Below are 11839 nucleotides of genomic sequence, written 5' to 3' on the forward strand. Positions count from 1 at the left end.
TAATTCTTTGCCTGTTGCCCATGAAAAAAAACAAAGAGGATGAGTGACCAGTGGGAATTGGGTACTATTCTTTCTTATAAGCTGTTTCACTTTATTAGTATAGAATCACTGAAGATATTCGTTGTAAGGCCATGTGGGTAACCTCCAGCTTTGGACAGCTCCTGCCCAATTCAAGCTACTGATTCATATTAGCAAATGCCTTTAATGGCAAAACTGCAACATCACTTGACGTTACTAACAATATCCTAAAAGAAATTGTGATATGAAATAACTTCATGAAAATATACCTTTATTTATTTATTTTCTTTTGGCCAGGCCGCGCGGCACGTGAGATTTTTCCCAACCAGGGATCGAACCCGTGCCCCCTGCAGTGGAAGCAAGGAGTCTTAACCACTGGACTGCCAGGGAATTCCCAGTTCTTTTCCTTTTTAATAATAAGAAAAGATAAAGGACTGTATAGCACAGGGAACTATATTCAGTGACCTGTAATAAACCATAATGGAAAAAAATATGAAAAAGAATGTATATATATATATATGTATAAGTGAATCACTTTGCTGTACAACAGAAATTAACACAACATCGTAAATCAACTATACTTCAATAAAATAAATTTTTGAAAAAGAAAAAAGACAAAGGATTATCTAGACCACCTGTTGTCTGAAATTTAGGTAGGAATTAAGACATTTAAAATTCTGACAGTACTCTTATTTTTTCAATCTTAATTTTTTTCTTCCTCAATGGATATTAGTTAGGTTTCCCACTCTCTTTTTCTGTTTCACATTCTCCCATCTGTGTGTGTGTGTGTGTGTGTGTGTGTGTGTGTGTGTGTGTGTATGCACTTCCATGCCAGTCTTTCTCCACATCTCTGCTGGACATTTATCTGAGGGACTGCTTCTTTCTCTGTACTGGTATATGTGTCTGATTTTGTCTTCTTCTTGTCAGTTTGTGTATATCTGAATCAGTTGGATGCTTTTAGCTATAACGAAAGATCATACTCAAATGGCTTAACTTTGAAATAAAGAAATTTATTGCTTCACATAACAAGAATTCCAGGGGATAGTCCCTCCGGAGTTGGCCAATTCAGTGCCTCGACAAAATCATTTGGTCAGCAAAGCCATTGGTTCCTTGTTCAATGAATATTTATTGAATGACTATTTGTGTCCAGCCTTGATTTAGGTACATGGGATATACACCGACAAGAAAAGAAACAAAAGTCTCTGTCCTCATGGAGTTTATATCCTGAATCTTCCCAGCTTTGTCTCATGGTAGCACAATAGTTGCTCTAGTTCCAGGCATTACATCAGGTAGGACAACACCTTATATTTACATGGCATCTCTTCGTATGTGTTTCTTTAGCAGAAAGGATAAAAATTTCCCCTTTTATCTCACTGGCCAAAATTTCCTCACATATTTCACTCTAAACCAATTTCTGGCAAGAGGAATGTTATTTCCATAATTGGCTTAGACTATTCAAGATTTACCTCTTTACTGAAGCTTAAAAATAAACAGACACACCAGGCCCCACTCTGTGTTCACCTACAGGAAGTGGGTGGGTCAGGCATGGCTATTTTTTCAAAGCTCCCTGGGTCATTCTAATCTACATCCAGAGTTGAAGCTGGTGCTAAGATGCTCTTCGTGATACACTTTAGGGTTGAGAAGGTTTGGGTTTCCTTGTAGATCTGTATAATTTCATTCCTGAACTTGGGCTATGCCTCAGAAGGAGAAGGCTGCAATCTGTTGAGGCCTCCAGACCGTCCCCTTTGTTTTTTTGTCAACACTGTTCTTTGGCTTCCCCCAGCCTCACCCCAGGAAATCCCTAGTTGGCCCTCCTCAGCTGTAGACTCCCAACCCCTTTCTCAGTGTATGGCCAGCCTTCCTTCAGTCCAATTTTGGTTTGGTTCTTGTGTTTTCTTCCCTTTTTTTTAACGTTAAATTTCTCCTCAAAACTTTATCCAAAACTTTAAATTTCTCCTCAAAACTTTAAATATCCATGTGTGTTTTAACCACTGAAACATCACAAAGATATTTGTACAAAAAAGATTTGAATAATCTTCCCCTTCCTGTCTCCATCCACTATCATTCCAGAAGACTAGGCTCTCTCTCTTCTCCCAATATATCTATCTATCTATCTATCTATCTATCTATCTATCTATCCATCTATCCATCCATCCATCTATCTATCCATCTATCATCTATCACCAGTGTCAACAGGCCCCTGGCCCATCCTATGGATCTCTTGGGGGGGGATAGGGGGGAGGAAGAGATGATGAAGGGACTGGGTAGGGAGTTAGTCTGGAAAAAAAAGAAATGGGAGGGCTCAATTCTTATCCCCACCACCTTTTTTCTTAATTTTTTAGTTTGAAATAATTTTTTATTTTATTTTATTTATTTATGTTTGGCTGTGTTGGGTCTTCATTGCTGCGCAGGCTTTCTCTAGTTGCGGCAAGCGGGGGCTACTCTTCGCTGCGGTGCGCAGGCTTCTCATTGTGGTGGCTTCTCTCGTTGCGGAGCACAGGCTCTAGGTGCACAGGCTTCAGTAGTTGTGGCATGAGGGCTCAGTAGTTGTGGCATGTGGGCTTCAGTAGTGGCTCGTGGGCTCTAGAGCGCAGGCTCAGTAGTTGTGGTGAACGGGCTTAGTTGCTCCGCGGCATGTGGGATCATCCCAGACCAGGGCCCGAACCCATGTCCCCTGTATTGGCAGGCAGATTCTTAACCACTGCGCCACCAGGGAAGCCCTGAGATAATTTTAAGCTTTGAAAAAATTGTAAGATTAGTACAAAAGAACTCCCATACATCCTTCACCCAGAATTTCTTACAGTTTTGCCAATTCTAATAATCTTTTTTCAGCTTTAATGAAGTATAGTTGACAAAATTGTAAGATACTTAAAGTATACATTTACTTTGATGATTTGATATGTGTATATAGAATAATTCCTTGCACATACTTTATAGTCAAAGGAGCCAACCTAGAAGCACATGGTCAACCCAATTGTCATGTGGTTCTAGTCTCCTTTAACCTAGAACCCTTCCCCCGCCTTCCCTTGACCTTCTTGACATTGGCACTTTTGGAAATCACAGACCAGTCATTTTGAGGAATGTCTTCCTATTAGACTTGTCCAGTGTTTCTTCATGATTACATTCAGGTTATGCACCTTGGGCCAGAATATCACAGAAATGATGGTGTGTTCTTCTTATTGCATCCCATTAGGTAGCATGTGATGTCAATTTGTCCCATCACTGGTGGTGTTTATTTTGACCACTTTCTTAATATGGTGTCTGTTAGCCTTATTCTCTGTAATGTGACTTTTTCCCCTTTGTAATTAATGAGTAATTTATAGGGAGATAATTTGAAATTATGTAAAATCCTATTCCTCATTCAATTTTTTTTTTTTTTTTTTTTGCGGTACATGGGCCTCTCACTGTTGTGGCCTCTCCCGTTGCGGAGCACAGGCTCAGGATGCGCAGGCTCAGCGGCCATGGCTCACGGGCCCAGCCGCTCCGCGGCATGTGGCATCTTCCCGGACCGGCCCCCATCCCCTGCATCGGCAGGCGGACTCTCAACCACTGCGCCACCAGGGAAGCCCCTCATTCAATTTTTACCCACTAGATTTAGCATCCAATGATGTTTCTTGCCTAAAATTATTATAGCTGTAATTGTTGTCACATGGCAATTTTCTTTTTTCATTTTTTTACATTTGTTCGTCAGCATTGTGCTATGAGAGAGAGCTTTCTCTTCTTCCACGTATTCATTTATTTGTTTATATCAGTGTGGACTCATGAACTCCTATTTTATTTAAAGGGCATAATACATTGCTATCATTGTTTATTTTGATCCTTTTATTATCTCAATATTGTCCTAGGAGTCCCTGCAATCTGTTTTCTATGTGTTTTTTAAAACATCTTCCTGTCATTTATGGAGCACTTCCATATTTTCTGGCACAACAAGATGTTCCAGGCTTATCTTGTTCTTTACCTGCCCCAGCCCTGTAATCAGCCATTTTCTCCAAGGACCCTTGGTTCCTTTAGTGGAGAATGGTATTCAGAAACCAAGATCTGGGCTCTGTGTGCGCTGATTGCTACTGGCGTATCATTTCTCCCAGGCCCTCTCCATGAATCAAACTAAGAAATATATGTATGTATGTATACACGTTTATATCTACATCTGTGTATTTACAGACTGAAAACCATGAGTTCACACGAATACCTCCCACTCCAATTCAGCACCACAGGGTTCATTCCAGTCCCCACTCCCCTTGCATATTTGTATCTCCCTTCCCCATCAGAGAGGATCTTGTCTCCCACTGGCTTCTACATGTCAATTTCTTTGCTCAATTTGCATATGTAATCAATCTCCCAGTCTCCAGAGGGCCAGTCAAAAGATTTCCTCATGAGGTCGCCAACCTGCTGGCTGCCTGCTCCACACTTCAATATCCTCCCTGTGGCCCAACTGTTACCCTGCTACCTTCCTCCTCAATTTACCTTTCATGTGCTACCATCTTCCTCTGAGAAACCCTCCACTGCCATTCCTTGAACCCATAAAAGCACTCAAGCCTTGGTGCTTTCACTTCAGTATATTCAACCCTGTTCCCCACTGACAGTCACTTGTAGCAGAATGAGCTGTTTTATTTTATTTTTGCCACATTCCCAGGACTTAGGGCTGAAGTATATATGTTTTAAAGTTAGTATTTATAGCCATGAAAGAACATCTGCTTCTTGCTCTTATTTTCAAAATGGACAAATCAGCAGCACAGTGTGGCCACTTACTAAGAAATGACTGATTGGAGCTCTTTGCAAATCTGCTTAAAAACTTAGTTACTGCTTAACTTGTACCCTTCTGCGATCTTTTCTCCCACAGGGTCTTTTCTCCCACTGAAGACCCATCTATGGGAAAAGGCTCTGCCTTTGGTTTAAAAGCACAGATCCTACTAATTTGCTTCATTCATTCATCCACTCATTCATTCACCAAATATTTATTTGGTGGTATTTATTTGATGGTAATATGGGCTCCCCTGCCCGGGCTGCTCTGATTTTTCTTGTTCTTCATTCTGCACTGGCCTGTATTTACTGCTTGGCTGGTTCAGACTACCAGGGTGTGTAAAGTGGGGAGAGTAAAGGAAGTGGGTTCTTGTGAGCCAACCAGTCCCCTACAGAGGGAGGGACACCACCCCCTCAGAGCCACTTTCCCTTCCCCTTGGGTTGTCAGCTTCTCCCAGCACACAGAGCAAGTCAGAATCCCAGATAGCCCAGCAAAAACAGGGTGTTTACCAGATGGGTTATTTCCATTCTGGCTTCTGGGGACCTTCAGGAGGGGTGGGAGGGGAATATACGGGGAGCACAGTCCCCATACCTACTCAGGGCTGCTGAAACTGAGCTCTGGGCCTCTGCCCCTCTCCCAATTTTCCACTCCTTCCTCTCATGAAGGTCTCTGCCTAGGGCCCAAATAACGAGAGAGCAGCATCCCACCCTGAATGTTCTGAGACCCAGGAGCATGGTGGAGGCCGAGCTTATTTGCGTTGTGCGTCATGGGTTCTTACATGGCTGAGGGAAGGCCTGAGCAGGGTGTGGGCTACAGCTGCAAGTCACCTTGAGTAACTGTGATGCTATCTAAGTCTAACGGTTTCTTTCGGGTAGGCACTTCCGCCATCCTGTTTGTGAAGCAGAAACCTGTGCTGGGACAGCCCTGTTCTGAGCAGAAAGGAGGACTAGATGGAGGCAGAAAGGAAAATGCCCCATGAGTCAGAGTTAGAAGATATGGGAAGAGACTATGCTCCCATCACCAACTCAGTCCTGCACCTTTAAAAAGAAGAAAAGGAAAAAGGATCACAAGCACGAGTATGCATTGCAAGGTACCAAGAAACTTCCTTTCTTGCTGCCAGCTCTGCCCTAGTGCCCTCACCTCTGTAGCTGTGTGGCTGGAATGGGAAGGGACTCACCATTAATTCCTGGGAGTGCAGGCCCTATTCACTGGGCCTTAGAATGCCTGGCAATAAAAGAAATATTGGGTCCCTATTCATTTGAGCTTGTACATGAGGCTAAGCATTATAAAAGTAGCTACTGTTTTCAGAGTGCCTACCAAACTATACAGGTGAGGCAAATGAGAATCAGAGTGGGTAAGCGACTTGTCTCAGAAAACATAGCTAGAAAGTAGAAGAGCTGGAATTCAACCTTCAATCTGTTTCTGAAATCAAGGGTCTTATCTTTACGCTCAGCTGAGTTAAGTGAACTAGAAAACACTTCGGCATTAGGGCTGTTAGTGTTTTTTGTGGGGTTTTTTGTGGTACGCGGGCCTCTCACTGTTGCGGCCTCTCCTGTTGCGGAGCACAGGCTCAGGATGCGCAGGCTCAGCGGCCATGGCTCACGGGCCCAGCCGCTCCGCGGCATGTGGCATCTTCCCGGACCAGCCCCCATCCCCTGCATCGGCAGGCGGACTCTCAACCACTGCGCCACCAGGGAAGCCCGGGCTGTTGGTGTTTTAGAAAGACAAGCCTTAGACGACGATTCTACAGGGAAGAGGTCATGTTTCTAAGGCTGGTACCCAAAGAAGCAATCTAAGTGCCCGAAAGTCTGCAGGTCATGCTGGGATAAGGAGCAGAATCAGGGCAGTTCTTTGCAGTGTGGGCAAACTCTCAGCTGGTTTCTTTGATCAGTTTCTCCATATATCTTTCTTCACAGTGCTGGCGATCACCTGGCCCACTGTCCCTTTCCCAGGGTGAGTTGGGTCAGGGTTTGGGGTAGGGGTGGGGACGCAAGAACACTGCAGGAAGACACAGAGGCATCCCTGCCAGACGATGCCCTTCACACTCACAGGTCCCTGAAGGCATTTCCCCTCTGCTTCTCTGCGAGCAGTTGGGGGGGGGGAGGATCCGGAAGGGGCACCTAGAGCTGATGGCCAGTGTACGAACTGGTAGCAGAAAGAGAAGCTGCTCCAGATTCCAGTTACCCTGTCCCTCCCATGCAGCTTTGTTTTCTTCAGCCTCCTTGCTGCCCAGAGAGCTGGGATGGCCCTGGGGGAGGATTGCTATGTTGGGCCTATGGGAATCGGAAGTTCAGGATCTTGTCCTTTGCGCTTTCTTAGAGTACACTTAGGAACAGCAAAAGGGCCCTAAGGCAACAAGAAGCTTATGGGGGCTGAAATCCCACAAAATCGAACGCATCAATCATTCGGGGAGAGAGAAAGACTGCTACAGGGAGCTTGGAAAATTGCTTGGATTGCTTGTTTTTCGCTTCCTCCTCCTCTTCCTGATACATAGATGAGAGATGGATAGATTGAGAGAGGTTTCCTGAGAATCTGAGACTGCGAGGTGGAGCGGAAAAGAGATGACAGAGGGGAAGGCGGTCGACGCCGTCCAACACTGAGCATTGAATGCACTGTCTGAACAGCCCCTCCTGAGGAGGAGGGGGCAGGGGGCAGCGGGAGAACAACGTGTCAATCAGGGAGGGTTCTCACTCTCCGCCCGGGCACGCCAGGAAAACCAGGTATGCTGTGAGTGCAAGTTTTCTTTAAATGAGGAAAGACAGGGGGTAGGAATGTACATAAAAGAAGTAAATAGAAAAGACGGGAGAAAGAAAGAATGAAAGAACGACTCTAACCTCTAGGGCAAGAAAAATGAAAGGCGGCATGTGTTAAAGGAGGAAGAGGTGAAGAAGGGCTGACACCGAGGCAAAGACCAGGGTCTTGGAGAAACTAAGAGAGAAAGAGGGGCCAGGCGGCTGTCCCATCCCCATGTTTGGGCAGATTAATGGAGTCGTGGCTCCCTCGCTAGCGTCCTGCCCCGGGAGGGGACAGTATCTGTTTAGATTTGTCTAAATTTAAACCCTGATCGCCGGCCTCCTTGCTCCTCCCTCCCCCTCCCCCTCCCCCTCCTCCTTCCTCGTTCTCTAGCGCAGGGCGCGGGCGGCCCGAGCAGTCCCGCAGCCAGCGAGCCGGGCGCGCAGCCGCCCACTTGCGCTGTGCCCGCCGCAGCCGAGCCCGGCCCCGGCGGGAGCCGAACGGAGAGCGGGGATCGCGAGCCCCGGCCAGAGCAAGCGCGCGCGGCCGCCGCCGAGTCAGCACCTGGAGGACATGGAGGTAAAGGAGGCGGTGGCGCGCGGGCGGGGCGGCGAGCGGGGCCGGGATCCGAGCGGGGAGCCGGGAGCACCGGGCTCATTGCTGCCGCCCCGGGAGCTCGGCGAATGCCCGCCGCTCCCACGCCTCCTGGCCAACTCCGGAGGCTCGCCCCTGGTCCTACCTACCTAGGGGACCCTTCTGAGCAGGCAGGGGGTCGGCGGGGGAAGACCTCGGGGAGAGGGGAGGGGCCTTTCTAGAGATACAGGTATTTTGCTTAGGGACCTAAATGCTTCAGATAAAAAAAGTGCTGTAAACTTTGTAAATGGGCAAACGTGTGAGCAGAAACTCTCAAGAAAGCAGAAGCCGCTGGATCTGAAGATGTGGGTATTGAAAGAGAAACAACTGAACGTGAGGCACTTTTTTTGGCCAGTCCGTTGGCTTCCCTTTTCGATGAACATTGGACTTTTTAGAGTCCGGTCGCCCTCTTGCTTCTCAAGTCCTGCTTCTGTCTGTCACATCTTTCAGAACTTTCTGAAAAACTCCCCTCGTGGGCAAATGGCGCTCCTTCTGATTAGACTTCAGGCTCCCCTGTATGTCCCTGCGTGCATGGGAGTGTGCTGGCCACATATCTGTGGTGGGGGCTGCAGGGTGAAGCCCACCACTGCCCGGCCTGGGATTTTCCTGGGACCGCTCCAGTGGGATCCAGGAACCACCCTCCAGTGGAGGAGTGGCCGGGTGTTTTCCCCTCCTCCCTGCCTTCTCCACATCCTGAGGCTTCCCCAGATTTTCCCCTTGAAACTGAGTCCTGACATTTAGCCCTAAGCCAGTCTTAGCCAGATTTGGGCTTGCTTTTGAAAAGAAGAAAAGAGAAGGTGTGAATGTTACCTAGCTTTCAAGGTGATTCCCACCCTTTTCAAAAGCTGAACTGCTGCTCCCAAGGCTGTGGTCAGCACTCTCAAGATTCACAGTCAGTTCTGCCAGCTCTTCCCCGCTCCTGGCTCTACACCAGAGCCCAGGTTGGCTCTTCTAAGCGAACCTCACTGCTTGGCCTACAAAGCACTGTGACTTCTCTGTGAGGGCAATAGGTCTGTCCTGGGCAGTTGCATTTAGGCATCCAGCTCTACCAGTTGTCTTCAGGGATCACCCTCAGGGAGGCCTTATAAAGTGCAGGGGACTGTGGGATCCACTAGAGTCTGAGATGGACCTTCTGGAAACATCTGTAAACTGGCGAAACTCCACGCAGATTAGGGCTGGGAAAGGGTGGGAGGGAAGCCCAGCAGTGGGTGTTCACAAGTCTACTCAAAGATAGCCCAGAGCGATAAGATCCTCTCTGGCTGGCTACAGCTTCAGGGCAGAGGAGGGAGATGGCCCCGGGGATGCCCACGGGCTGAGAGAAGGCTCCTGAAGAAATTGCTTTAGGAGTGGGTTTCCTCCTCCGAAAGTACAGGGTGCCTCAGGCCCCCAGGTAGAGGTACAGTGCGATTTAGGACCTGTCTAATCTCTTGCAGAAATGGATGGAAGATGAGAGCAAAGATTTAGGCTTAAAAGCAGGTTGCTTGCTGCTTGAGGGCCAAATGCAAGTTTGAACTTTGTTCTCGGAAGACACAAGGGACTCCTTCCTAAGGTACTTTTTTCTCCCTCAGTTGAGGAAGGAACAGTGTGTGGCAGAGGCCCTGAAACTGTCGTTTAAGCAACTTCCTGTGTTTGGGGGGTGGTGAAAAGAGAAGGTCCTCCAGTGTACAAACCAAGACATGTAGTCATTGATGGGGGATTCTACCAAGATGGGGGCGTTGCTTGGCCAGCCAGGAAGCCTGTCAGTTCTTGCCGAGTCTGTACAGGGCATGGGTTTGCTGGTTGGCAGTGACTGCTTTTGAAGTTCTTTTGTCAAAATGCCTGGAAAAAGAACTGCAACTGCTAGCGCTGGTAAAGGAAGTAAAGAGGAAACCAAGAGGCTGGAGAAGTGACGTTTCTCAGCCAGGACGTAAACTTTTCATGGTGGGACATGATATGCAGGAGTGGGATTTGGGAATTCCTGAAAAATCTCATAGTAAAACCCTCTTTTGAGAGGTGAAACCAACTTTTGAGACATGCAAGGACCACTATATTCGGTGAGAAACTGAGTTAGATTACTTCCCAGTACTAGGAATTTAAACCAGGCCAACAAGAGTTACTCAGCATTCATTCTCTAGAGCCCACTTGCCTACTGGAAGTCTTTGGGAAATCTTTTCTTTTTCTTTTTTTTTTTTTTTTGCGGTGCGTGGGCCTCTCACTGTTGTGGCCTCTCCCATTGTGGAGCACAGGCTCTGGACGCGCAGGCTCAGCGGCCATGGCTCACGGGCCCAGCCACTCCGCGGCACGTGGGATCTTCCCGGACCAGGGCACGAACCCGTGTCCCCCTGCATCAGCAGGCGGACTCTCAACCACTGCGCCACCAGGGAAACCCAATCTTTTCTTTTTTTAAGTTACTTTACTGCTATCAACATCAATCATTATTTCAGCCCTCTTTAAGCCCTCTGCAATAAACAAGATAAAGATACCTTTTAAAAGTTCACAATCCAATAGGGAAAATGAGACTTACCATTATATCTTGTCATGTATATAATTTTCAAATGCTTAAGTGCCGAAGGTATGGCAGTTGCAGACCAAAAGTTCCACAGTATTTCAGTGTTTCTATTAAGTCGCAAAAGAAGTCATAAAAGAAAGGTAGGTGGTGAGGATGAGAAGGCATAAGGAATGGGTGCCCGGAGAACATGCCAGCTTTGTGTAGGAAAGCAGGCCAGTTGGCTGGAGAGGAAAGTGGGGAAGCAGAGAGAGAAAAAAATGAAAGTAATAAGATAAAAACCACAGGGCCTCTGAGTATAGTGGATGCTGGCCAAGTGGGTGAGTGGGAGCTGGAATTCAAGCCATCTGGAAGAAAGGGTTACTTTTTCTTTGTAAAAAGTCTCCTTGCCTAGCTGTGCCCCAAAGGGGGCCTTTTTCTAATTTAGGCAGAGGCCAGCTGCAGCCCTCAAGGCCAGATAGTGAATGGCTTGGATTCTGCTCCATGGACAGTAGGAAACTGAGTGGTGTTGAGTAAGATGGCGGCCACCATGTAGCAGGGATGATATGGCAGAAACACCAATGTGTAGAGTGAGCCAGGAAACCAGACTCAGGAGCTTCTCTGAGAGTCCAGGCATATTCTGACTTTGAGAGAGAGCAAGAATGGAAAAGATGGAAGAGTAAAGGCCGCGTGTTATAAGAGAAACAAGAAATGACTTCTGTCTTTGAGCCTGCCAGGGTGCCCAGATGAGTAGAGTTCTCTTAAGATGCCAAGGAGAATGGCAGTATTGTTTTTATGCCTCTATAAGCCTTTTGTAGGCAGGGACTGTCTTATTGGTCTTTAGGTCTCCAGAGATTTGCACAGTGCCTAGATAATCATATAATTTCTCGAGAAGAACTTGCTTGATAAACGAATTGACAGAAACAGGGAACTCTTCCCCTCTCAGCCTGCAGCTCCAATATCTCTACCTTGGGAACCTTCACAGATGCCCTTAGACTCTACAGCACTCTCGACACTTTTTTCAAACTGAATTAGAGTACCAGGCAGAACTGTAACTGTCTGCTTACCTGGCTCTCTTCCTAGAAAATTCCTTGAGGACTGGGGCCATATCTTATATATCTAGGGCTTGATGGCACTCAAATGCTTGTTGAATGAGTAAATAAATGGTTGAAGATGGGAGAAAGATCAGATATTTTTTTTAAAAAAAAAAACAAGGTTTAGATATGTTAGTTTTGATTGTTCTAAGCAGG

General features: G+C 46.9%; 1 protein-coding gene across 1 annotated transcript in view; it reads left to right on the forward strand.

The window, feature by feature from the left end:
* Positions 1-5837: 5837 nt before the first annotated feature.
* Positions 5838-11839, forward strand: part of RCSD1 (RCSD domain containing 1) — a 68887-nt gene continuing 62885 nt past the window's right edge. Inside the window, exons 1-2 of the mRNA XM_007458142.1 lie at positions 5838-5849; positions 7886-8071. Coding sequence (XP_007458204.1) covers positions 5838-5849; positions 7886-8071 — 198 coding nt within the window. The remainder of the gene's footprint in view (positions 5850-7885; positions 8072-11839) is intronic.

Source organism: Lipotes vexillifer, unplaced genomic scaffold (assembly GCF_000442215.2).
Source record: "Lipotes vexillifer unplaced genomic scaffold, Lipotes_vexillifer_v1.1 scaffold189, whole genome shotgun sequence".
NCBI classification, from domain to species: Eukaryota; Metazoa; Chordata; class Mammalia; order Artiodactyla; family Lipotidae; genus Lipotes; species Lipotes vexillifer.